Source organism: Sceloporus undulatus, chromosome 2, assembly GCF_019175285.1.
Source record: "Sceloporus undulatus isolate JIND9_A2432 ecotype Alabama chromosome 2, SceUnd_v1.1, whole genome shotgun sequence".
Lineage (NCBI taxonomy): Eukaryota > Metazoa > Chordata > Lepidosauria > Squamata > Phrynosomatidae > Sceloporus > Sceloporus undulatus.
The window spans coordinates 190228556-190256438 of NC_056523.1; the positions used below are offsets into that span (position 1 = coordinate 190228556).

The following is a 27883-nucleotide window of genomic DNA, read 5'->3' on the forward strand; positions in this document are numbered from 1 at the left end:
TTGTGGTTATGTAATTCCCTATTCATGTAAATAAATAATTTAAAAAAAAAACCTCCAGAGTGAGCATACCAAAGATAGAACAGTTAGAGAATATGCAAAGTTGTCAGAAATCCCTAAGTGTATAAAGACTTGAGAAGACTAATGGGCACATGATATTCCAAAGATAAAGGTGGTATCAAATCATGAATCTACTTTAAAATTATCTGTGTGTGTCTCTTTTTATAGTGTTTTAAGTATGTGCATCACCTATATGTAGAATTTTTCAAGTATATTTGTAAAGATACGACTTCCATTTAAAAAACTGATGGTTGTCACTGTAAATAAATGAAGCCAAAGGCATTTAAAACACACTTTTAAGCAAGGCAGAAACAAAAACAAGCAATTCAGGAAAGCCATTTATTTATTTGTGTCAAAGAACCAGGGACTCATCTAGCCCCAGGCTACAAACAAAATTGCTTTCTAGTTACACATTTTACAAGACATCGCACAATAGTATGGAGCTAGTTTTTCTTCTTCTCTCAAGCTGTGAAGCCTGAAGTTAGTTATTCACTGTGTGCAAAATCTAGGAGGGGGGGATGGGGACAGGGAGAGAAGAGGAATCAGGAAGGCAATGAAGAGATAGACGGTCTGAGTGAGTACAGCAAGTCCAAGAAAACAGGGTGGAGAGGCAGAACCACCCACTTCCTTTCCAGCTGATCAACACAAAGCAAGTAGCCCCTGGTATTTAAGGCTGGCATCCATGTCGTTAACATTGGAATTAACAAAAAGGCACAACATTAGAAGTGCTTAGTAAAAACATAGCACCAGAGGCTAATCAGAAGAGAGAGAGAAAGATGGAAAAGGAGTGTGTCTTCAAGGAATCTTAAGGCACAACAGAGGGTAAGGACATGAGCTTTGGCTAAGGCCTCCTCATAGCAGAAGAAAATCACCTTCACTGGCTGAGATATTTAGGTGCCACATTTGTCCTCTTCTTTGGAGTTCTCTGACCACTGTGGACATAGAACAGCCAGGTCATAACTACATGGAAATCCTGCAAGGGATACCAACCATTTCATCTCTGGAAAGAGAAAGAGAGATGTACACATGCTTAGCAACAGCCATATAAAGGCCCCTGGATTTCCTTATGCTACTTAACATTCATACAACACCTTGATTATGTAGAAATAATACACTGGCTGGCATTGTTACCTCCATATTGTAGAGCTGAGGCTTAAGGCTGCCTACTGAGCTTATGAGCGTAGCATGCTTTCTAGCCTTTCTAGCACTGTGTGACTACAAGAGAGGCTTGTTTTCCTCACATGTGGTCCTAGAATTTAATTTCTGTCCCCTCAAGCTCTTTCTTCAGACTTCTCTGTCCTCTCTAGTTACTTCTTATTCCTTCACCTATAGTTTATGACATCTCCCCACAATTCACAACTGTTGGGGCCTCTTATCCATACACTCTGCAAAAATACTACACTACAAAACAGTGTTTATGTATTTAACTGCAGATCAGAAAGTTAGGGTCAAGCTTTCCATGCCACAAGAAGTTAAGTTTGCAAAATGTGGTTTTCCCTTGACACTGGTGCAATGTTAACTGTCCTTAACATTAACTTTGGCCACAGTCAGTTCCAAAGCTGAGAGGAAAGAGGCAAATAGTATGGAAGAAGGGAAGAAGTGAACAAAATACATGTGAGCATGTAAGTCCCCTGCCCCATTACCACTGAGACAATTGGCCAGTGTCACATCTGTACAAGGCCTACAATTTTGGTAGCTTTTGTTTTCCTCTTCGCTGTCCACACCATAACCCAGTGCCCATTTCTCTTACCGCACTGCCCTTGGCTGGTCTGAATGCCCTCCTGCTACTCCGTGATCCCTCAACTGGAGTCTCAAGGGATTCAAGCCGCTGCGTGAGGGCCAGTTTCTGCTGGATGGCCATGCGCAACAGGGAACTCAGAGTCTTCTTCTCATCTTCAGCAGCTGCTAGCTGCCGCTGCATCTCATCCAGCTGGCTCACATACTGATCACACCTGGGGACAGAAAGGAAGATGGTAAGTTGCAGGCTCATGACAAACACAGGACTGGCCCACAGATCCCTTGATAGGTCGATGGCCATAGTTTTGCCATGGTTCCCTCAAATGTCAGAAAAATTTCAGAATGTCCAGTTAGTATTGCTCTCCTGATTCTTTAAAACAAACAAGAGATATCAGTAAAGTGACAGAAAATGGTCCTTTGGTGTTGAAAGGGTATTTCTGAAAATACACGGGTGAAGTCCTGAAAACAAAATACAGCAGAGGAAGATTTCTGGCAACAGAGTTTCAGTAATATGAAGAGCTTGATCAATGCTCATGACAAGTAAGGAATGAGAAATCCAAGGAAATTTGTTTAAATGGCATAATATATAACAATCTTCAAGGCTTTGGCTCTCCAGATGTGCTGGGACCACAATTTTCATAAGCCCATACCTAGCTAAGGAAGCCACGTAACAATTAAAGAAATGGTGCACACGCGCTGTCCTGCACTGCAATGGTGGGTGAGCATGCACAGATTTCCCCTTACACGGGGGGATCCAAAACAGATCCCCTATGTAAAGGAAGGGCCTGCTGTATAAGGTAATAGTTTTCCTCTTCCAGCACAGGCTCCGAGCACTGCCCTTGCTTTTCTCTTCCCGCCACAAGAAAAAAAATATTTGGAAGTGGAGGAGGAGGAAAAGTGGGGAGGTCAGGATCTCTAAGTGTTGCTCCCCTTGAGCAACTCTCATGCCTCCCCAGGGGTCTCTCCCCACATTTTGAGAACCACTGGCATATGTAGAAGTGTATTTAAATATAGAGGAACAATTTGATACATATAACCATCAGCTAGTATGTGTGTGTGCGTGTGTGTGTTATATTGTTATTTTGTGTAGTGTGTTAGTTTATATAGTTAGTTCTGTAATTTGTATGAGTAGTTTTTCCATATAGGTTTACAATGTTAAATTTTAAAAACAAAGCGAGAGTAATTTTTTCATATAATTTACAATATTAGAAAATTAAATATAAAAACAATGCCCTTGTTTTTTCTATTCTTTGCCTGTACAATGTCTGTAATTGCTGTCTTTTATCATTTTATTATTACTCTTATTAATTGTTATTATGAATTTTATATTGTGAGATATATATCACAATATAAAATTCATCATAACAATTAATAGCAATAATAAAATTGATAAAGGACAGCAATTAAATACACTTTACAGGCAAAAAGAAACAAGGGCTTCTTTTTTATATTTAATTTTGTAATGCTGTAAAAGTATATGGAAAAAATACTCTCTCTATATATATTCACACATACGATCACACAGATATTATATATATATAGATAGATAGATAGATAGAGAGAGAGAGACAGAGAGAGATTCCAGAATAGAGTGCTCCCCCTACACACACACACACACACACACACACACACACACACACACTGTGTGTGTGTGTGTGTGTGTAGTACTCTATTCTGGAATCTGAATTGAAATATAAACTTTATAATATGATACAAAAAACTGATAGACTAGCACTTCTGTGATGAAGGAGATTTGGTTCAAGTCTTATTTCCCACCACCATTTATTTACTACCTGCCTCCTATGGAGGTTTCCTCCCCTGCCTTCACTCCCTCTCCTCTTAATACACACATACACAGCTCCTCACCTGCTGGCAAACATGGCACGCAAGGAACAGAAGGTAGCAGCATCCTCTTTCAGGGCTTTGAGCTCATGACGCAACTTGGCCATGGTCTCCGACACCAGCACCTTCTCACCTTCATACTGTCCTTTCAAATTGGAGAGGGCTGCCTCTGCTGTCTGTTAAGAAGGAACATAAACACTCAGCAAACACATAGATACTCCACTTTCTTTTTCCTTCCACATGCAAAAGGTGTAATTTTAAGAATCACTCAGGCAGGTGGGTGCACCTGCCCCCTCTTTCCCTGCCATCTGTACACATTTTGGCTGTGGGATTATGGAAACTGCAGTCCAACATACAGTCGACCCTTCTTATACATGGATTTTTTATACACGGATTTAAGCATACACGGTTTGAAAATGTTCCAAAAAAGTGTAAATTTACCTTGATTTTCCATTTTTTCTAAGGGACACCATTTGCTATGTCATTATATTTAATGGGACTTGAGCATACACGGATTTTGTTATACACGGGGGATCTTGGAACCAAACCCCAGCGTATAACAAGGGTCCACTGTACCTAGAGGATACAAGGCTGAGGAGAGCTGCCAGAAAGTATTCAAAAGGGAGCTATAAATACCACTGCTGCTCCCCAGAACTGTACTGCTGGCTTTGCACACATGGTACCAGCTTGCCAACAAGATACCATTTCACTTCTAGCACAACTACAACCACCTTCTCATGTCTTTTCCCCCCATTCAAAGATAAGATGACTTTGTGACCCCTCAAGACTACACTCCCAGAAACGTCCACGACTGCTTCAGGTACTGCAAGGATAAAAACTGTGTGTCTTTCAAGATGTTGTTGGACTGCAATGCCCAGTAAACCTAGTCAACACAGCCAGTGTGAGGAATAATGGGGCTTGCTGTTCAGTGGCATCTGGTAGGCTGCCCAATTCCTGCATCTATAGTACTGGCTTTAAAAGTAGAAGGAGAAGATGATCAGCCAGCAACCTGTCTCCATTGCGCACTAAGGCACTTTAAAAGCAGGACTGTATTTTGAAGCCTGAACACTGAATGTGTCCAGCCACACATAACAAGGTTTAAGGCCAGAGCCAAGAAATTACCGAACACTCCCGTGATAAGATTGAGTTCCGCCTGCTTTTCCTTCTAAGTCCAAAATGGGAAAGACCTGTGCCCTGGATGCTGCCCAGGAGAAAAGTAACTGCTGCAAGTGGTGCAATAATAATAAAATAAAGGAAGGAGGAAGAGATGTAGCCCAAAGTAAGGACAGAGATTGGGTGCAGAATGGGAAACAGGGCACTGACAAGCAGCTGTTAAGTCATTAAAATAGAATATATTGGGGGGGGGGGGGGTTAAGAATCCAGGCTCTTGTCATGCCACATCATAATCCAGGGCTATGTTAAAACACACAATACGACACAACCCTGTTTCCTGGAAGCTCTACTGAACGCTACCCTAGGAATATTTATACCAGGGGTGGGCAACCTGCGGCCCGCGGGCCGGATGCAGCCCGGCGAGGCCTTGGGACTGGCCCCAGCCCGGTCCTGCTGCCGATTGCCGCCGGGGCCTTTGGCCTCTCACGTGCAGGGGCAAGGGGGGCAATTGTCTATAGACACCTCAGAAACATGCATTTATATTGACATTTTTAAAAAAATCAGCAAAATGTTTTGCGTGTCCTCCATTTTTTTTAAAAAAAAAGTGTCCACCATTTGAAAATGTTATCCTACATTTGTCCCGGTTTATTTATTTATTTAAATTTTTTCAAATTATTTAATTATTTATTTTTTGGCTTCGGGGACAGCAACCTGGCCCCCGGCTCAAAAAAGTTGCCTACCCCTGATTTATACCATTCAGAGGGGCAGCACAGACATTGTCTAAATAAATATGCTTTAAATGGCATGTCCAGAGACTTTGGAAAATTCCTCCTATCACCACATGCACATAATCCCAAAGCCAGCATGAATACTTTTTTCAACCTGTACATATTGGAAATCCTTGATGAGGTCGCAGATATGGGGAGTGGGGTGGATGAGGGGGGGGAGTATATAAGAGAAGGGCTGAATCACTTTTGTAGTAGCTGCAAATCTACCTGCTCTTTCTCATGGTGGGCACAAGAAAATTCACACAATGTGTGTATTGGATTATGTGGATTATATGCTTTACACAGGTCACAAACTGCTTTGCTTAGTGAAGTATTTCCACCACAGACAAACCCCGCAGTCCACAGACATACCTTTGTGGGGTCTCATGAAGTCCTCACCCCCTCCAGTTCCCACAACCTCTCCAATCTCCAAACTCAATTTTTTTAAAAAAAATTCCAGTTAGAAAAAAACACTCTATTTGGGGATGAACACTGAGGGGAGCAGTAAGTTTGCTCAAAATACTTTTTAGTTCCATTCCCCTCCACCTTAACAATACAAAAATATATTTATAAAATGACTGGAAGTAACAAATGTCATTTATGGTTTTGGGAATGGCATGTGTGTGCAAGGAAGGAGTTGAAAGAACCCCCAAATGGTCCTAAAACCACTGTGCATGGCCATTCCTGATCCAGCCAGACACTATGGAAAAAAGAAGTGCCATAGCTTTCATCATCCTTGTTTTTGTGACTTTCCCTCATTTCTTTTATTTAACATTAAACTGTGGTCAAAAAGGAAGTACTGTACAAGTTTCCAAAATATGAGCCATATCACTGATAGATCCACTTAACAAGCACAGTCTCGACAGAGGGAGCTTCCAAAGCCAGCTCCAGGTTCACCCAAGCCCCCATCCAACATTGCTATGCTGGCTATAGGCTTCTAGGAATCATAGCCCAACCTAGCAACTGTTCTGAGTGCTGAACCTCTTCCAGCTGGAGGGAGTTCAGCACTCAGCTTCCCCTTCCCGCTGCCCCCCGCCGCTGACCTGCTTGTTGGCCTTGAGCACTGTGCGCAGAGTGGCAATCTGTTCCCGCTTTGTGCTCAGCAAGGACTTCAGCTTCAGCACCTCCTCCACCAGGGCTTCCTTGTCCCGCTCCAGTTCGGCCCCACGGCCCAAGGGGCTCTGCTGATGAGCCACAGACAGCGCCACCTGCAGGTGCCCCAGCTGCTCTCGCAACACAGCCGTCAGGTTGCCCACGTTGAGGGGCTCCAACCCACAAGGGGAACCAGGACTGCTACTGGTGGGCGACTGGTCCCCACTGCTACTTGTCTCCCTTTCTGACAGCAGAAGCTTTCTGGATGAGCGCCTCCTGTGCGAATTCCGAGCTCCACGACCCTCACGGTAATAGTCCAACACCACACGATGAGGGGTTATGCTGTGGCAGGCACAGACATGATGGTACAGAGCAGCCATTTCCTCAGAGAAGCCCAGAAGCTCCTCCTGGGCCTGAGCAAGCCGTGACTGACACTCTCGAGTCATCCTTCTGGCGACTCGCAGCTCCGTTTCTAGCTGGGCAGCTGCCGCCCTCTCCTGCCGGACTACCAGCTGGGCATTCTCCAGCTCCTCATGGTAGCGCTCCATCTCGCTGAGTGACAGAGTGGTCCCGCCGCCGCCGCCGCCAGGACCAGCATCCATGGACTGGATCTCACAGCTGTTGCCCAGATCTTGCTGGGCCAAACTCTCCTTGGTGCTGGCCAGCTGCTTCTTGAGGTCTTGCAGATCTGAGGCTAGTGAGGCCTTCTCGTTTTCTGCCTTTAAGCACAATTAAACAGGAAGCAAAAGACTTTAGGATTCAGTTTTGTAAAACAAGCCATGTAGTGTGTGTGAGTGGGAGATTTTAGTCATTCCTTAAGTGCCAAATTTGAGGAAGTCAACAAACAGTCTGAGGCAGCAGGTACATGCCCAAAGACGATTTTGTCTGTAACAGGGAGAAGGAATGTATAGCCATGCTGATTACAGTTTCATAGAAGTTAGAGTCCAAGAAGATCTCAAGAGGCACATGATCCCCATCCCTGATCTATAAGATGAATGGAATTCTAAAGCTAAACCATAGTATTTTATTACATTTTTATCATGTTATTCCACCAAAAAAGCATTCCAGATAAATATCATTTCAGTAATAAAACCGTGAATATATTTTTGTTTGTTGTTAACTGCCATCGACTTTGACTCATGGCAACCCTATAAATAAGAGACCTCCAAGTCACCCTATCCTGAACAACCCTGCTCAAGTTTTGCAGAATCAGGAAAGCCATGGCTTTCTTGACCAAGTCTATCCAACTGGAATGAAGTCTTCCTCTTTATCCATTGCCTTCTACATTTCTAAGCATTACTGTTTTTTCTAGTGAGTCATGTCATCCTTTAGAAATTTCTTTATCCCAAGACAGTGCACCATACAACTGAAATGACTTGTATTCCTGCAATTGTGGTTCCACAGACATTGTAGGACTAACTTCCATAAGCCCAAAACAGCATAGTCAACAGTGAAAAATAATAGGTGTTCTTTAACATGGGAACCAATGTTTAGTCCTGGAGTGGCTTGCAAGAACCCTTGTAACATGCAAGCACCCTGAGTTGGCAATCAGAACCTTGACTTCGTAGGCCCCACCACAGAGTTTTGTGACTGCTTGGTTCTGTTCTGAATCTCTGTCTCCTTCTGAGAGGCCAAGATGGAAAGGGCAGACTCTCCCAGTGCCTTCCACTGCCAGGTCCCAAGTTTCCATCTGTGCTTTCAAGCACCAGCTGTTAGCACACAAAGACTCTGAGCTTTCTCAGCTTTGATTTGCTTTTGTCAAAGAACAAGGGCAGCCAAGCCAGAGGTGACCTAACAGCAGCTATTTCAGCTGGCACCTTGGTGATGGGACAGCAAGATCAGTGGATTCTCTAGTAACCTGGAGGGGTTGGCAAACTGGAAATAGCAGGGGGGGGGGGGAAGTGGAGGATACATTCTTCATAGGTGAGGATTTAACCAGGTTCTTCAATAGCTTGCAAGGACAGCACAGCTTCCAAATCTGTCCCTCCAAGAAGACTGGCTTGACCAAAGGCAGAACTAATCTGCTCTGCAGACAAGCAGCCAGGTGGGGGTGGGGTGAGCAGGGCAGAGAAAGGACACAGCAACGCATGACACCAGCTGAGCAGGATGTGCAGCTGCTCAGAATAACTCAAGTGGCTTCCTGCCATTAGCCCTGAAGGTGACAGTCACTCCTAGTTCAAAGTGAGAGCAACAGCGCACCCATACACTCCCCCCTCCCTTCTCATGCAAGAGCTCTGCCTGCCAAAAGAAACACCAAAGAAAAACTCCTTTGGCAACCCAGCAACTCACAGCCAGAATAGCTCTTTGGACACAGTGCAGGAACCAATCGTGTCAAGCCAAGACTCCCGGCTTTTCTTAGCTGTCTCCATCTCCAGTCCCATCGTCCAAAGAAATCTCTGTTACACTTTAAGCCCTGCAAACTAGAGTCCACTTTTAGACTTCATAAGACTCTATATTCAACTGTTAGTACATCTCTGTCTGCTATCTGCACATCTTCTGTCTGTAAGGCAAAATATACATAGTGAGCAGTCCTAGGTTCAGGGCAGGAAATTTTAGGCCCTCCAAATGTTGTTGGACTACAATTCATATCCCACTTGACCATCCTGCTTATCTCGGACTGGTGCAAGTTAGAATTGAGTTAGAATCTGGAAGGCCATGGATTCCCCATCCTGTCCTAGGTTATTTTATTTTCTATTTGACTGAACTTCTGGCACTGCCTAGATGAGGGAGAACAAGGGTCCTCCAGCCATTCAGGAATGACAACTGTCTCTGTCAGATAGCACCAAGATTTCCTGATCCCCTCACTTGTATAGTAAAGCAACAGACACATCACACGGGGGTGCTGGTCTTAAAACACTTTAACCTGCTTTGGAGCAGGGATTTCCAGAACTCGTTTGCTAAAAGCAAACTACAAAATCTGTCCTAGACAATGGGGGGGGGGGGAGAGACAATCACTTGACACTGGCACAACACATGCATAGTTTGTCTAGCAAGAATGCAACTGATTTCTTTGTCATTTCCTTTCAGAACCTAACCTCTTCCTGTTGACCAGAACTGTCCTTCCATCACAAAGCTCAACCTACTGTACCTGTAGCAACTGCTGCTGCAATTTGTGAATCTCCGCCAAGCTAAGCTCACTGAAGAGGTCTGCCACAAGACCAGGAGCAGGCCGGACGCCATGGGGTGTGGAAGCCATGCCCCCTAAGCTGCTGCCATTGGCGAAGCCGCTGTCTTGCTCTTCACACTCCACGTGACTGTTGAGCTCCTCCAGGTTGGCTTGCAAGCTGGTTAGCGAGTCATTACGCCCTCCTGCATAGATGGCAAGCTCCCGCCGCAGTTCCTGCTTCTGCTCCCGCTCTACCTGCAGAGCCTCTAGTGCCTCCTGAAGCTGGTGCTCCGCCAGGTCTCGGAGACGACCCACTTCCAGTAGCTGGGTCCCAGCCAACACCAGTTCTTCCTCTCGGCAGCTCAATGCACGCTTGACACTTTCAAACTCCACCTTGGAATGAAACAGGGATGGTCAGTGCAAGCAAGTCACCTCTCCTCCCAGACCCAACTTCACGGAATTCCACTGTAAGCTTCAAAAATAACATGGAGCAGACTACCTCAACCATTATGTGCCCTTTTTTCACCGAATTATTTACAACAACCTCTAATATCCTTTAATTCCTGTGGCTGAAGCCTTACTCCACATCCCTTTATTTAAAAAATGGTGAACAGACATCTGTAGTAGCACCAGCTTTGTGGAATTTGGGCCACAATCCTGTTGGTGTACTTCAGTGTACACACAAGCAGCAGAAGAAAAAAGCTATGGCATGGCAGGACAGGCAATTTTGCAAGGCAGCCTTCCCAGGACATGCTGGCTCTGAGAACCCACCCAGAAGCCAAGCAGTGGAGCAACAGGCTTCTTCAAAACTCACAGCCTTTTCCTCTACTGACATTGGCTTTTCCCTCCTTCCCTTCCCAGCTATGGTGCTAACTTGTAAAAAAGTCCAAGTGCACACTGGACTGTTATGTTAGCACAATGCAAAAACAGGATTATGGCTGTGGTTGCCTCAGAAGAGCCACTGCCAGGCCTGTTTTTAGCACAAAATAAGATATTTTAGCTCAGTGATCTTTTAATAATCAAGACCAAATCTGGATTGCTGCAGCTGTATTTAAGACTGAAATAGACTGTTTTCTCTGGGGTTGTATCTTTTTGGTTTGTATGTTTTTATTCTGTAATGTACCCAGGCAAAATAAAATTATATGCCCATGTATGTATCCCAACATCCTAATGGAAAGATGTGGTAGTCATGTATTTACTGGCAAAATAGGACTCGCAACAGACAAAGTAGGATTACTGCACATTTAGCAAACCAGGATCCTAGATATGCAAGGTTATCTTAGGTTACAGAAATCCCCAAACAGAGAAACAACGGATAAAGAGAACCAAGTATATTCTTTGTTTTCCAGAAGTCTCATAAATATACAGACACATACACATTGACAGAGGAAAGGAGGGAAAGAAGGAGGGAGAATAGCGATGGCAAAAGAGAATTTTTCTCCACTGGGCTAATGAAAGGGGGATTTGGATTCAAAATACACACTATGAGAATATCATCCCCACACTCTTGAGTCAACATGCCCTAATCCCTCTGAAGTTAGAAAGAGTCCTGAAGCACATTTTCCAAAGATTAGTGGGAAAGCACTTCCTCCAGACCTAATTAACTGAACACAGTCATAATCACAGAGTTGGAAGAGACCACACAGGCCATCCAAGAATATACAATCAAAGCACTCCCGCAGATAGCCATCCAGCTTCTGTTTATAACCTTGAAAGGAGGAGACTCCACCACACACTGAAGCAGCGCATTCTATATAAAACAGCTCAGACGATCAGGAAATTCTTCCTAATGTTTAGATGCAACCTCTTTTAGAGTTTTCAAGGAGAAAGGAGACATAGCCTCTGACAGCTGTGCTCTAACAGGGGGTAAAGATGTACACAGAAAGGCATAATTCTTTCAGACTCATTTCTCCTTGTTCCCCACAACTACAGCATGATCCAACAAATACATCTGACCAGGGTCAGACATCTTCCACATCAAGCCCAGTTATTCCAAACCACCAAAGAAATATCAAGAAATCAGGCAAATACATACAAATACAGGCAAAGTCTCCCTTATCTTAAAATACTCCCAAACCAAAGCTTTTTAAATGGGTGGCTGAGATAGTGACAACTTTGCTTTCTGTTGGCTCAATGTACGCAAACTTTGTTTTATGCAAAAAAGTATTAAATTATTGTACAAAAATAACCTCATGCTATGTGAATAAATAAAACCATGATTTTTTTATTTAGATTTGGGTCCCATCTCCAAGATATCCCATTATTCAGACATAGCTATGTTTGTCTGGAATATAAATATCCAAAAGGATCTTGTAGCACCTTTGAGACTAACACAGAAAGAAGTTGTAGCATGAGGTTTTCACAGACTTTGTCTACTTCCTCAAATATGCAAATACAACTATTAATTTTTTTTTAAAAAAATCCAAAGTCTGGTCCAAGCATTTTGGATAAGGGAGACGCAACCTTTACATACATACACACAAGCACATACATGCTAAGGGTCAGTGACAAGTGCACAATGGGACTTGGATTCAAATACCTGACTGCCCCTGAGTGCTGAGACTTGCTTCTGCAGGGAAATGTTCTCCTCCTCAAGTTCAGCACAGTCCTGTAGCTGGCGCAACTCCCGAGTTTTGGCTTGTTTCATCTCCTCACGCAGCCGAACCTTCTCAGACTCCAGGGTCTGGCATTCCTGGAAAGAGTGAGGAGGAAAAATGGGATCAGCACATCAGACACATGCTTTGACCACAAGAATGAGGTGGACAAGGAAACACTTGGTACACATTTCCTTGAAGAGGGACAAATCCAGCCTCAACCAAGCCACTTTGGCTTTCCTATTGTGTTTTAGTTTATTATGAAAAAACGAAAAGAAAAAAGGAGGAAAAAGAGAAAGCCACAGTGAAAAGGACTGCCCATAATTTCACCCTTACATTGTTTAAGCTCTAATGAAGAAATTTACTGTGATTATCTTTGGTATGATAAAATTAAAGTACATGTTGAATTTTAAAAAAAATTGCATTAGAAAGGCTCTCTCTCAAGTATGGTATAAGTATAAACACAGCCTTTCTCCTAAGATAGTATTAGCTACCTCACCACAGGAAGCCATTTTTTAAAAAGAAAGAATGGGTTAAAAATTGGAGATGGTTGTTATGTGACAAACTTTTGTATTTTGAATGAGAGATGAAATTTTAAATCAAGAGAGATGATTCTTAAGGCAGGAAAATATCTTAGCTAGTTTGCTTATATACAATGTAAGTACAGATTTAATTGAGACAAGACAAATGCAGCTGTAAGAGGTGAGTGAAAATGAATTTTATTTAGAGTTTTAAAGACAATGATCATGTAATTACAAAAAAGTATAGATAGCTTCTGAAACTAGATAGATTAGCCTGTAAAAGAGGACATAAGATGGGGCCAGAATTTTGGGTGTGACATCCTATTGATGGGGAAAATGTGGTCAAAACATATAAAGTTTCCTTTATGCAATAATTTAAAAGAAACCCTGTATATGGTCTCTAACCCAAAATAGGGTTTCAAAAATGACCCAGAATGTTTTAAACCAATGTTGGGAATGTCAAGATAAGGAGGGTTCCTTTTTTCATATGTGGTGGATTTGTAAGGTGGCAGAAAGTTACTGGTCTAAGATTTATATGTTAATTCAAAAAATTATAAACAGACATTTTGTAATGTTACCCAAAATGTTTCTGTTGGGCATTAAGGACAAAGAATTGGATAATAAACATTAATAGCTTCTTTGATATATGTGGACACGTGAAAATGGCAGCAAGAATATTGTTTGCTGAAACTTGGAAATGGACTAAAGCATCGACAATGGAAGAATGGACTGTTAAAGTTTCTGAGTTAGCCCAAATGGCCAAATTAATGAGTGTTTTAAAGGATAAGCCAACTGAAGACTCTTTGAAAGACTGGAAAAGTTTATGGATTTTTTGAGCAGTAAGAAATCTAATAAAGTACTAATCTATGGCTTGGTCATTAGAATTTTTTGTAGGATTAATTAGTTACATCTGTAATGGGAGAATAATATTTTCCTCTCTTTTTTATTTTTCTGCCTTACTAGGTATTGTATCTATTTTTCCCTCTTTTTTTCTTCTGCTCTTTTTCTTCCTTCTGTATCTTTCTTTGATTGTATACTATTTTGATTGTAAATTAATTGTTCTTACTAAAAACTAATCAAAATTATTATTTTAAAAAATGCCCTGCATACTTTTACAGCTGCATCTTTGGGGGAAAGCATGCAATGCCCCAAGTGGTGTTTAAGCACATGTCCTACAGCAATTATATCTTTCTCTTAGTAGTGTCTACTTTATTATGAATCCTGATTAAACATGAAAAAAAAAAGGGGGGGGGTAGGAGTTATATACCAGTGGTCACTTCTGGGTTCCAAATACTAAAATAAGTAAGAAGACTGAGGCACAGAGTAGGACTGGAAAGAATAAGGTAAGGGAACATATCCCGAACTTCCCCTTACACCTAAATGCTCTAGGAATAGCATTTGCTCGCTTTCCCCTGGCACAAGTATGAGTCAGTAGACCAGCGGTGAGGATCATGTGGCTCTATAGATATTGCTAGACTGCAGATCCCAACTTAGACAATGGTGAAGAATGTTGGGAGTTGCAGTTCAGCAACATGTGAAGGACCATATAATTCCAACCCCTGCAGTAAACTTTTCAGGATGTAGTTCTGCCTATGGTTCCTTTGATCTTTCACCACATTTATAGTTTAATCTATTGATGCAAAGATCAGAGGGATGGAGAGAACCACATCAAAACTGACTGAGTTTTCCCCCCAGTTCTTTCCACTCAGCTTTTATCTCTCTATGCACAACCTTTTGGTACATTTTGGCTGGCTGACAACTAAGGCTAAATTCCACAGCTCCTGGGCCTGAGAGGCAAAGCCCCTTCCCAGTACTTTGCTCAAGGCATCTGGAGCATAACTTCAGCATAACTATGGGGAGGATCAGAGATCATCTGCCATTCAGCCCATCTGAGCCTCCAAAGCCACAACATGAATACCAACAGCCCTCCACCCTTACCAGACACTGGGAAGAGCAGAAAAACTGCACCATTGGAGGGATCAAGTGTGCCAGAGAACTTGGAAGCATTCAAGTGATGCAGGCAAGTCCCAGACTTCCTCCCAAGCAGTTTTTAGGATGAGAGGAGGATAAGGGATTATTATTACAGTGGTGCCTCGGGTTACGAAATTAATTCATTCCGCCGCCGCTTTCGTAACCCGAAAAGCATTCGCAAGCCGAAATGCCATAGGCGCTAATGGGGAAAAGCCGCGATTTCGTGCGAAAAAGCCGAAAAAAGCACCAAAAAATTTTTCGTAACCCGAAAAAACATTCGTAACCCGGAACAATTATTTCCTATGGGATTTTTTCGTATCCCGGAAATTTCGTAACCTGGGTATTTCGTATCCCAGGGTACCACTGTATTAACCTTTATTTATAAAGCGCTGTAAATTTACACAGCGCTGTACATACAATCTTTTTAAATTAGATGGTTCCCTGCTCTCAGGCTTACAATCTAAAAATCAATATAACCATTGTGTTGTGCTTCAGAGAACCTCCAAAGCACAGTCTGCCTACTGGGATTATTTGTCACTCTGCTCTCCAGTTCTGCGCCACACAATAGAGCAAGCACGTATAATTCTTGTCAGAAAGCATGGGATACTGCACTAGTGCCTTTGTGAATCCTTGGCTCACAAGTAGGAAGGTCAGCATCCTGAGTAACCAAGTTTCATAGAAGTTTAAGAACAAAAAAGCAGAAGCAGATGCCTGAACACACAGACAGACAGTAGTTAGTGAAGCTTCATGGCAAAATGAAGACTCAATTGCGCTATCAGTAACCAGAAAATAAAGCTTCTTGACTCTATACCTCCTCACAATCCTCCTTCTTCCTGGCTGACAAAACCATTATTATGCAAAATAAAGCCAGCTGCTTGATATGAGTTCATTCATTTACCACATCCTGGCAAAGATTCAGTAAATATAGTACCAGTTATACCATATATAGATTTCAATGCTAGAGAGGCCTTGAACTGGCAGCTTTATAAAAAAAACCCCAGAGCTTTGAAACTGAGACATATCACCTTTCTCAAGTCCCTCAAAGCCACAAGAAGGCGCTCATTTTCTGTCCCTGTGGTGTCAAGCTGGGTCCTCAGGTGTTTCACATCTCCCTGAAGTTCCTCAATGGTTTGAGTTAGGTGGGCCTCTTTGGAAGCTGTCTCTCGGAGCAGACACTCCTCTCGGCTCTCCCCATCAGCGGCTGCCCGTTTGTGACTGCTGTGTGACTCAGCCAAAGCCTAGAAATCAGAAGACACAAGACATTATGGATTACGTATAACACAGTCAGAATCTAAGGTGGGTAGAGGCTAAGGCACAGATGGAGAAAGTGCAGTCTATGGGCCGTGAATGGCCTCCAAAGCACCCCGGTTTGTTTGATTTTTTGATGTTTTTCAATCCAAAACCATGCACAAGAATACACTGCCCCTCTCCACAAGCCTTTCTTCTGGCTGAAAGTGGCAACCAGAAAAGACATGATGTCACTTCTGGAGAACCAGAACAATCTGCTGTAACCTGAAGGAGTGAAAAATGGCCCCAACCCCTCACAGCTGCCCACTTCCTGTGCCAAGGGAAACCTTGTCTTTGTCTGAAGCAAAGCAAGGGAATCATTCACTCACCTCTTTCATGTGCACCAGCTCCATGCGCAGCACCTCTAGCTGACCTTCTAGTTCTCCACAGCGCTGCTTGAGCTCCCCATTCTCTTCCAGTACAGCCAGCCCATACTGTGCCGCCTGTACCTTCTCTTGTGTTGCCTCCTGCAGTTCAGCCACCAGGCGATCTACCTCCGCTTGCAGCTTCACTGGATCCTGGGCCATGGTGGCTACTGGCATATTGTCCCTGGTCAATGACTGCTACAGGTGTGCTAGTAGACTGAGATACAAAGATGAGAGGTCAGAAAAAAGGAAGAAAAGACCATCTAACTCAGCTTTACCCACTGACCAGAACTGCCAGGGAGCCATCTTAAAATCCCATTGGGGGAGTCCCAACACAGAAGCTTTCGTCTTACCAGCTCACCACAAACCCACATATTTTACTGGGTGTTTCAGATCCATCTGTGGGACATCCTCAAAGTACCACTCAACATGTTCACGCTCAATCCACCTAACCAAGTTGATCCCCTAATACATAAAGTCACAACCTGGTAGATAAAAGTTTTGTTTGTGGACTTATCAAATAAAGTGTACAGTACAAGGCCTTCCTTGAGATGACCCACCCAATTCTGACAAGGGATGGAAGGCTCTGTACCTGGCTTTCCTCTGTACTTTTATGCTCAATAGAACCCTATGAAGTAGGTTACACTGGGAGAGAGAGACTGGCCCATGTTTACTCTGTGAGTTTCATGCTAAATGGGGATTTGTACCCAAGTACCCTCAGTCTTAGGCCAACAGGTCCACCACCATTCTGATTCAAAGTATGGATTGAGTCTCCCTTATCCAAAATGCTTTGGACCAGAAGCTTCTTTGATTTTGGAATATTTGCATTTTTTTAGTGGTATGGATCACTGTGATCCACTGTGATTTCAGCGCTTTAGAAATAAAGTTTAATAATAATAATAATAATAATAATAACAATAATAATAATAATATTCTGGAGAGTCTAAACATGAAATTAATTTATCTTTCAAGTATACCGGTACCTCATAATCATAGCCTGAAGGTAATTTTATACATTCTATTTTCATAATTTTGTGCATGAAACAAAATTTGTGTCCACTGAACAATCAGAAAGCAAAACTGTTACTATCTTAACCATCCATGTCGACAATTTTGGATTTGAGGACATTTCGGCGTTTGGAATTCTAGATAAGGGAGACTTAACCTGTATACCAAGCCAAAGAAATGGCAGCACCTGGGTCATTTGTACATGAACCAGGAATGATAAAGAGTTCTAGAGATGCAAGCAGAAGAACAGTATTTGTCCCCCAACAATATGATCACCCCTCACCAGATATACGTGTGCCTTTTGGCAGGCAGTAATTCAGGGCTAGGCAAAAAGTTATTGCTCCAGGAGACATCTGGGAAAGTAGTTAAGACTGTAACCTTTGAGGACAAGTAATACAATGTTTATTTACTGAGAGTTTTAATCTATTATTTCAACAGACATTTAAAAATAAGGTTTTTTTTAATGTAAACATTTTTTAAAAATATAACAGTAGCTGCCAAGCCATATTGTGACAAACATAAATGTATCTTTAGACCCTTAAGACATGATAGCCTTCATTTTATCTAGCATATTCTGGCATACTACCCTTAATCTCAGATTTCAGCATGGCCTAATTGATGCCCAAGAAGGAACCAAATTAAAGGATAATAGTGTCACCACAAAAGGTGAGTTCAGACTGCTCTTCAGTTACATGCAATTACGATAATGCTCATCCTGTCCACAAACAGACGACTGAAAATAAATGTTCTGTGTTGCTTCTGGAAGACTGTGGCCTTGATGGACCTCTGGAAAGAAGAAGATCAAAGCAGAGGAGTAACCACAAAAAACACCTCCATGTATGGCCTCACTTTGGAAACATGTCCCCCGAAACAAACCAAGAGGCTGGTTAACTAGCTGGTTGTACTGATCAGCAAAGGAAGTGTTGTTTTTCAGCATGTAGGGATTTCAAGCTGTTTTAGGGTTTTATAAACAAGATAAAATTAGCATCTTCTCAAAATAGTATTCCGTTTGTTCTTCTGTGCCTTCAAGTGATTTCTGGCTTATCACAACCTTAAGGCAAACGTATCCTGGGGTTTTCTTGGGAAGGTTTGTTCAGAGAAGGTTTGCCCCTGAGGCTGAGAGAATGTGATTTGCCCAAGGTCATCCAGTGAATTTCCATGGCTGAGCAGGGAATCAAATCCTGGTCTCTACAGAGTTGTAGTCCAACGCTTTGATCCGCTACAGCACATTGGTGGAAGTCTGTAAGAAGTGAGTTCCTGGAACATACCAAAATCCTTCTAGTCCAGGTTGTGTTTTCCAGCACAGTAGCAAAACAGAGAAGCCCAAAAGCAAGGAACAAAGGCAGCTGTCACCCATTATATGACATTGGCATTCACTACTCTAAGGGCACTGCCACCATACATGGAACATTAATTAGAATATACAAGTTTTTAGCATATTCTTTTCCTTAGGGTGAAGATAAATAAACAGTCTTAAGAAATGAACTGCTGAGAGGTGTCTGAAAACTTTTTTTACAGCTAGAGAAAAAGAATACATTTAGTAGGTGACCTCTAAAAAGTGGATACCAGGGCTTCAACTTCTGTTAGTCAAATGGCCAAATATTCCTGGAGTGCCACTGTACAGAAGCAAATTTTGATGTTGCCATGTGCCTTCAATAGGTTTCCGAGTTATGATGGTGACCCTAAGAGATTTACATGGAGTTTCTGGGGCTGAGGGTGTGTGACTTGCCCAAGGTCACCCAGTACGTTTCCATGGCCAAGTGGGGAATCAAACTCTGGCTTCCAGAGTCGCAAACCAACGCTCAAACCACTATGCCACGCTGGCTCTCTAGATAGCAAATTGTTGTTGCTGTTGTGTGCCTTCAAGTCATTTCCAACTTATAGAGAGCCTAAGGCAAACCTTTCAAAGGGGTTTCTTGGCAGGATTTGTCCAGAGGTGGTTTGCCACTGACGTCCCTGAGGCTGAAAGAGTGTGACTTGCCCAAGATCACCCAGTGGGTTTACATGGCTGAGCCAGGATTCAAACCCTGGCCTCCAGAGCTGTCATCCAACATTCAAACCACTAGACCATGCTGGCTCTCCTGAGATAGCAAATTACCATTAATTTAATTCTTATCCCATTTGTTAGCAATAGTATGTGTAACATCAGCTTTCCCCTACAACCGTCGGGGGAAACCCAACAGCAGAGCTTTTTCCATGGATTACCTGCTAGAACTGCTATCTCCAAACAGGAATATGAACAGTCACCAGGGCAAAGACTATGGTGCCTGGTGGGCAGAGTGTCAAGCCAGGGAGACCCAGGTTTAAACCCTTCTCTCACCATGAAACTCATTTTGTGATATTATGCCTGTGTCTTTCCCTCTTTCCCCTACACACTCAGCCTAGCAAAGTTGTTGCAGGACACAAGAGAACCGTGTATGGGTGCCATGATGATGCCCTGAGCTCAACACAGGAAGGAGGGAAGAAGCTATACATTCCTTCCTTTTTAAAATGGCATTAATGTTATTTCACAATAACTACCTTTTCTTCTATTTGGTAATTCGCACAAACATCTATTCTCTTCTCATAAAATTAATTCTTTGATAACATTTGACAAGTCAGCTGATTCACTTATTATTAGTCAGTTGCCTCCCTCCAGGCTGGTTCTATTTTGAAAGCTTTGCTGCTGCATCTTCTGCTCTCCATCCCTTCACAGCCTCCCAAAGGGACTTACAAAACTACAGTAATTCAATTACAGAACAGTTCAGCTGAAGTTTGCAAATAGCCATTTGTAAATAGCCATTTTCCTAGAACTACTTATAGTCAGGGGAGTCTTTGAAAAAAAGAAGAGGTTGCTCTTGTTCCATAGTGTGAATAACCCACAGATGAGTAAGACAGGTACATGTTGAAAGGCCAATATATTTTGTTAACTTTACTGTATTTCCAAGTTTAGTCCAACAATAAATCAAGCTTAGAGGCATAGTTGTTCTCTTTCTGAAGTCTAATGCTAGACTCAGACAGGAATGCTTTGCAAGTTCTTGTGGCTTTGTCGTGGCTTCTGGCCTCTTAGGACGCATGCATCATTTAAACAGCATACCTCCAAAGTGACCCAAAGCAGCTTTATTTTGACCTGCCCTTAGAAACAATTAGAAATAATACTCATTCATTTTGCAAATATATGGAAATGCCTAAACTTGTCAGAGCTTAGGGGTAGGGAGAAGCAAAGTGTGGCCGTCTATATCTGGGGTGTGGCAGTAAAATGGGGGAAAGAATAAGAGCATAAGAATTCTGGCATTTTCTTTCAGTCCCCAGAATTCTACCATTACAGAGAGTGAGACACTGAAACCATTCACACCTGAAATGCTTGCATTTGCTTTGTTCTCGTTCCCTTGAACTTTTTGCCTGGTCCTCCTTTTCGGATGCGAAAACTATTTCCAAATGCTCATCTAATGTTTTAAGTTACTATTGTACTAGAAACTTCATAGAATCCTAGATTTGGAAGAGACCATAAGGGCCATCCAGTCCAATCCCCTGCCATGCAGGAACTCTCAATCCAAGCATACCTGACAAATGGCCATCCAGCCTCTGTTTAAAGACCTCTAAGGAAGGAGACTCCACTACACTCCAAGGGAAAGCGTTCCACTGGCAAACAGCTCTTACACCTAATGTTGAAGTGGAATCTCTTTTTCTGTAGCTTGTATCCAATGTTCCAGGTCCTGTTCTCTGGAGCAGCAGAAAACAAGCTTGCTCCAGTCTCATCATGACACCTCTTCAAATACTTATACAGGGCTATCATATCATCGCTTAACCGTCTCTTCTCCAGGCTAAACATACCCAGTTCCCTAAGTCTCTCCTCATAAGGCATGGTTTCCAGACCCTTCACCATTTTACTCACCCTCTTTTGGACACGCTCCAGTTTGTCAACATCATTTTTTAATTGTGGTGCCCAGAATTGTATACAGTATTCTAGGTGAGGCCTGACCAAAGCAAAATAGTGGCACTGTTACTTCCCTTGATCTAGACACTATACTTCTACTGATGCAGCCTAGAATCACATTGGACTTTTTAGCTACCGCATCACACTGTTGACTCATGTTCAACTTGTGGTCTACTAAGACTCCCAGACCCCTTTCACACATAGTCTCATTCAGCCAGGTGTCGCTCATCCTATATCTGTGCATTTCATTTTTTTTGCCCTAAGTGCAGTACTGTACATTTCTCTGTACTGAAATTCATTTTGTTAGCTTTGGCCCAGCTTTCTAATCTATTGAGGTCGTTTTGAATGTTGATCCTGTCCTCTGGGGTATTAGCTATTCTTCCTGATTTGGTGTCATCTGCACATTTGATAAGCATACTTTCATCCAAGTCATTGATAAAGATGTTGAATAGTACTAGGCACAGAACAGAACCCTGTGGCACCCCACTGGTCACTTCTGAGCACCCTTTGGGTTCGGCTGGTAAACCAATTACAAATCCATTTAACAGCTACATTGTCTAATCCACATTTTACTAGCTTGTTTGCAAGAATGCCATGGGGAACCTTGTCAAAGACCTTACTGTAATCATGATATGCTATGTCAAAGCTTTCCTGTCATCTACCAAACTCGTAATTTTATTTAAAAATAAATCAGATTAATCTGACATGCCTTGTTTCTCTGAAACTCACGTTGATTTTTTGTGATCCTTTAGTTTGGGGACAAAAGAAAATTCCAGAGTTCTCATGTAGGGTATTGTGTTCATTTTGCGCCCCTCCCCCCATAACTGTATCTGCCTGTGCATACGTACCTTCAGGAGACATGTTGACATATGGTGATCCTGTTCATTTAATAGGGTTTTCTAGGCAAGGAATACTCAAGAGGTGGTTTTGCCAGTTCATTCCTCTGAAATAGAGCCTATAGCACCTGGTATTCACTGGTAGTTTCATATCCAAGTTCTAACCTGGGCTCATGCAACTAAGCTTCTATAATCAGATGGGATGCACTAGCTATGTCATGTCCAAATGGGCTTCATTGCCCAGTTATGTCTAATCATTATAACAGATAGAAGACTCTGCCTACAGTTATCTGCTATCTATGGCAGGAAAAGGATAGGTCCTTCACACCAGTCAAGAAGCACCATACCCTAGTTGAAATTCAAACTAGCAACTCCTCTGCTCCAGAATAAGCACAATGAAAAGAACATTAAGTGGCATTTGGAAAAAAAATACCTGTAGCCATGCTAGATGTAGCATTACAGAAGCTACATCCAAACAGTAACTTTTTCAGATTATTGACAGTAACCTAGATATGTAGACTGACAGGAAGGAGGAAGAAAAGAGCAGCTAATGACTCTAAAGTGGTGCTACTCAATGTGGTGTGCCCTGGACCAATGGCAGTGCATAAGCCACTGACTGCCAATCCTTGGCATGTTTCCTGGAAATTACAATTGAACCAAGTGGGAACAAATATGGTGCCACACAGGAACACTGGAAGAAAGGAATTGCCAGTTTCCAATTGTCAGCTGCTCTGAGAAACACTGCTCTAAATAACTATCTTCAATACAAGAAAATCATCAAGATGTACTATATTGCAGCCCAGGGTCAAGCCATCAAACCTGGACAATTCTGGCAAATTAAGACTTATATTCAAATTATCCCCAGACTTGTAGATCAAATAGGTGTTTCCTTGTGTTTCACATTTCAGACAACAACACTTAACATAGGCCAAAGTGATTCTTAGAACTAATACACCTCATTTTGCAAAGGAAAGATACAGGGAGAAGAACACTATAGAACAGTTATGTAATTTAATATCAATATTGAGGTCATGTAATATTGCAGTCAAAATTGCAATATTGTTTCCTGATGCATCAAATACTAATTAGCAGTGTAGTTGGGGAAGAAGTATTTTTGCTCAGCTTTAGTGGCAATGCAACACTGTTAAATAGTATCAGCTGGACCTTTTTCAAACTATGCAGGAGGATTTGGAGTTGGAAATCTCTCCTAATGTTGTTAGACTGCAACTCCCAGCAGCTCTAATCAGCACAACCAATAGAAGGCCATGTGATTCCCAACCTGGTATAAAGGATACAATAAACAAAGAGATCTAGTTCTCTGCATGGATGGCACTTTTGAGCTATTGCCCAGCCAAGTTGAGAGAACATGAAGCAATGGTACCATATATGTTGAGTTTAACATGCCAATTATATAGCAAAGCAGATGATGAAGACACTGAAATAGTTAAAATAGAATAGAATAGAGATTGTAGTCAAGAAATCAGAAGACTAAGACTTAAAAGGGAAACTCAGTAGAAATTAGACAAGGTCCTCAACTGTAAGATACGTCTTTGAGTACTAAAGGCAGGATTGTCCATGCCATCATATTTGTGATTTTTTATGTTAGGGTTGTGAAAGTTGGACAGTGAAAGAAGCTGATAGAAACAGGATCAACTCATATCAAATGTGGGGCTCAAGGAGAGTTCTATGAATACTGTGGACTGCCAAAAAGACAAATCAATGGGTCCGAGAACATTGAACTCACCCTAGACTCCATGACTAAAATGAGACGGTCATACTTTGGGCACATTATGAGGAGACATAACTCATTAGAAAAGACAATTATGTTGGTATGATATGGTATGGTAGAAGGGCAGTAGGAAAAGAGGAAAGGTGGATAGAGTTCTTCAAGCAAGCCACAGCTCTGAGTTTGCAAGACCTGAGCAGGGTTGTTGATAGCAGGATGACTTGGAGATCTCTCATTCATAAGGTCACACTAACTCCAACGCAACTTGATGACAAGTTGGGATAGGAATTGAGAGCTACTTTTGTGACAACTATTGAAATGTAGAGAGTAAAAAATAATGGTTATGCACAGAAATTGTTACTTATAGAAGCATTTGGAAGGACAGAACTGAACGCACAGCAATGTTCCAATGAAAAAGGTCCTGTATAGGTAAAGCTTGCCAGTTGTACTTCAAATGAAGGAGTTCTATCTTTAGTTTTTTGTGGGTTTTTCGGGCTATGCGGCCACGTTCTAGAAGGGTTTCTTCCTGACGTTTCGCCAGCATTTGTGGCTGGCATCTTCAGAGAAATTCATCTTCTTTCTCTGAAGATGCCAGCCACAGATGCTGGCGAAATGTCAGGAAGAAACTCTTCTAGAACATGGCCACATAGCCCCCCCCCCCAAAAAAAAAAAACAGAAAAAGGTCAACATTGTTCAATACTGAAATCACTATAGACAGGCAATGTTAACAATCTTAAATATCTCAACAATGAATTAAACCCAATATGAATAGCATGAAGTTAAAGGAAGATGAAGCATTTTATTGTAGTACCAATTTCTTTTCTTCTTAGCACGATTTTGCATTATTTGATTTTATACTACACAATCATTTTTAAAAAATCACAAATTACAATTCTGTATGTGACCAGAGTGGTATAGTGGTTTGATCATTGGACTATGACTGTGGGGACCAGGATTCGAATCCCCACTCAGCCAACTGCTTCTCACACAACTATGAGAAGCACATCACAGTGTCTCAGCCTCAAAGAAAGGCAAATGCAAACCCATTCTGAACAAATCTTGCCAAGAAAACCACAATAGGCTTGCCTTAGGTTCGCCATAAGTCAGAAATGACTTGAAGACATACAACAATAAATAACAAATGTATGAGAATTTCCCCCCTTAGAACTGGATAAGCAGAACAGGGTGGGCTACATGCAGAACATCATCCAGGTTCATAGGTTATTTATTTACTGGATTTATATCCCACCTTTCTTCCAAACCCAGAAATTTCTGAACTTAGTTCAGTTCCAGGAGTACTAAATAATAAGGAACCAAATACTCTACTATACTTACCAGTTACAGGAAATGAAACAGACAGGAAATGAGATGCAGGTCAGCTATGCTGAAAGGGTATACATATGAATTCCTGGAGCATACACCATATCAGTGCGCTACAGCAAAGTAATCACATATGCGGTCCAAAACACGCTGCAGAAATAAACCAGTCTGAGACTGCTTTAACTGCCTTGGTTCAATGGTAGGGAATTCTGGGAACTGTAGTTTACTGAGACATTGAGCCTTCTCTGTCAGAGAGCTCTGGTGCCACAATAAACTACATATTCCAGTATTCCCTAACACTGAGCCAGGGCAGTAAGCGCGGTCTCAAACTGGATTATTTCTGCAGTGTATTTTGGAACTTAGATATTAAAAGAGTGGTATGTGAAAATGCCATGCATGTACCCTAATTATACTTGTACTCCAAAACTACCACTTCCTACATGTATATTTCAGTCACAAAACCCACTTCACTCAGATTCTCCTGGTGCTGTGACTAATCCAGATGAAGTAGCGTTGAAGCTGGACTCTGCATCAACTACAGAAAAAGAAAAGACTGCTATTTTATGTTCCATATTAAGTAACTGAGAGTAGCATGTCCATTTAGATATATTTGCAGCCATTAGAGCCAACCCAAACCTGTGTGTGTGCTTTCAAGTCACCTATGGACTAATGGTGAACCCATTAATTTCACATGGGTTTCTTAGACAGTGTGGTTTAGTGGTTTGAGCATTTGACTATGACTCTGGAGACCAGTGTTTGATACCTGCTTAGCCATGAAACCTACTGGGTGACCCTGGGCAAATCTCATGCTCTCAGCCTGAGGGGAAGGCAATGGCAAATCCTCTCTGATGGAAGTTGTCAAGAAAAAGCTATGACAGGTTTATCTTAGGGTCAGCATAAGTAAAGAATGACTTGGAAGCACATAGCAACAAACCCCGGCAGTCTCTCATCCAAGTATTCATCAGGGCTAACCCTGCTTAGCTTCTAAGATCAGACAGGATCCAGTGCCTTTAGGGACCTGCGTTGTTGTTGTGTGCCTTCAAGCTGTTTCTGACTACGGTGAAGAGGTTTTCTTTTCTTGTTCAGAGAGCATTCTGCCTTTTCCTTCCCCTGAGGCTGAGAGTGTGTGACTTACCCAAAGTCACCAGTGGGTTGCAAAGCCAAGTGAGGAATCGAACCCTGGTCTCCAGACTCATAGCCCGACACTCAAACCACTACACCACCTTCTTCAACCTATTTCAACCAGCAAAACACACACATCAGGGGGCGGGTGGGGCTGGAATAATTTTTGACCCTCACGAACTGCAAAACATTCTGAATAATTCAGAACAACAAACTCAAATAAGGAACATACGCACACAAAAAGAGGAAGCATACATGCTGGTCTTGTTGTTTGTGGTTGTTGTGTGCCTTCAAGTCATTTCCAACTTATGGCCAACCTAAAGCGAACCTATTACAGGGTTTTCCTGGCAGGTTTCTTCAGAGGCAGGGTCACCCAGAGGTCCTCCTTTTCCACGACACGTCCTACATTTCAACCTTCTGTCCTGGAAGAATGTCAAAATGCCCTCCTTTTTCTTTTTGAGCATGACTATGACGCATAAATTTAGATTTCTATGAGTGTTTTTAGCCCTTGTTTGGGTAACACCCTACATTTTTCTTGAATGCCCTACAAAAAAATGAATTCCCTTCTCATTATGTACTCTGTATCACTCAGCTTATGGATTATTTTACTATTAATTGTTTATTTCAACTGATAAATTTTAACTGTAATGTGTTTAATTCTTCTTTTGGGGGGAGATGGAGATATTATATGTATAATGTATTGTATATTGGAATGTTTGGCAACAGAAAAGCGGGCGTAAATACAGTTTTTATTATTATTATCTTCTGAGGCTGAGAGAGTGTGACTTGTCTACAAAAACAAACCAGACACCACCAAACTCTTCACCATTAGTGTATTTGTCAAAATAACAGTAGGACATCCTACTACAGTACTTTCAGTTTAACACAATTTGACTTAAATTAAAAATGTGAAGGATTTGGGGAAGTTGACAGACTAGATGATCTTAAGGCAGTAATGTCCAAACTTTGGTCCTTCAGGTCTTTTGGACTACAGCTCCCAGAATTCCTGGCCGTGGGCCAAGATGGCTGAGGCTTCTGGGAGTTGAAGTCCAAAGAACCTGCATAATAGGTCTCTAATGTCTCTTTCTTGCCCCCGCACACCTTTCCCTCACTTCCTCCCCCTCACCAGAAACACACCTTACCCTCCCGCATCGATTTTCTTCATTCTCCTCCTCACCTCGCCTTTCGGGAAAGGGGCGTGGCCAGACTCCTCCAATGGCCGCAGCTCATTGAACGGGGGAGAAAAGTTCTGCGAAAGTGAGCGGACGAGGGATTGGGGGGAAGAAGTCAATTCTTAGGTTTTCGGCTACAGGATGAGGCAATTTTCCGCTCGGGCGGGGCCTTATTACATTATTCTTTTTAAAGTTAGCCCCTCTTTGGCGCCGCTGGCTTCCAACGCTCCGCTCCAGATTCACCCTCGTCACTCCTTCCCCTCCCCTTTTATAAGCACCGCTCCTTTCCGCCCTCCTCCCCCCGGCGTTTGAAATTCCTCGCGCGCCCAAA

At 42.3% G+C, this 27883-nt stretch overlaps 1 protein-coding gene and 1 long non-coding RNA gene across 9 annotated transcripts; one reads left to right on the forward strand and one right to left on the reverse strand.

The window, feature by feature from the left end:
• Nucleotides 1-382: 382 nt before the first annotated feature.
• Nucleotides 383-27880, reverse strand: LOC121921376 (protein bicaudal D homolog 2-like). 7 transcript variants are annotated; one of them, XM_042449366.1, is made up of 10 exons: nt 27558-27880; nt 18110-18246; nt 17744-17813; nt 16417-16669; nt 15826-16038; nt 12254-12406; nt 9697-10107; nt 6560-7327; nt 3661-3812; nt 383-2009 (listed from the first exon to the last, which is right to left on the reverse strand). In XM_042449366.1, the coding sequence occupies exons 4-10, from the start codon at nt 16627-16629 to the stop codon at nt 1739-1741; spliced, it is 2181 nt and encodes a 726-aa protein (XP_042305300.1). In that variant the 5' UTR covers nt 16630-16669; nt 17744-17813; nt 18110-18246; nt 27558-27880; the 3' UTR covers nt 383-1738. The 7 variants fall into 7 exon arrangements, with proteins under 7 accessions (XP_042305300.1, XP_042305302.1, XP_042305301.1 ...); XM_042449368.1 differs by lacking the exon at nt 18110-18246; XM_042449367.1 differs by lacking the exon at nt 18110-18246 and having other exon boundaries at nt 17744-17838.
• Nucleotides 1895-13698, forward strand: LOC121921377. 2 transcript variants are annotated; one of them, XR_006101930.1, is made up of 3 exons: nt 1897-2030; nt 4397-4456; nt 9636-13698. It is a non-coding gene; the product is annotated as an uncharacterized LOC121921377 (long non-coding RNA). The 2 variants fall into 2 exon arrangements; XR_006101929.1 differs by lacking the exon at nt 4397-4456 and having other exon boundaries at nt 1895-2030.
• Nucleotides 27881-27883: the final 3 nt, after the last annotated feature.

Excerpts from the sequence above, each read along its gene's own strand:
- LOC121921376 (XM_042449364.1), bottom strand. The coding sequence starts at position 16,629 with ATGCCAGTAGCCACCATGGCCCAGGATCCAGTGAAGCTGCAAGCGGAG. Across the intron at positions 16,039-16,416 it reads AGCTGGTGCACATGAAAGAG|GCTTTGGCTGAGTCACACAG; the intron begins GTGAGTGAATGA and ends TCTGATTTCTAG. Across the intron at positions 10,108-12,253 it reads CAGCACTCAGGGGCAGTCAG|GTGGAGTTTGAAAGTGTCAA; the intron begins GTATTTGAATCC and ends TTTCATTCCAAG.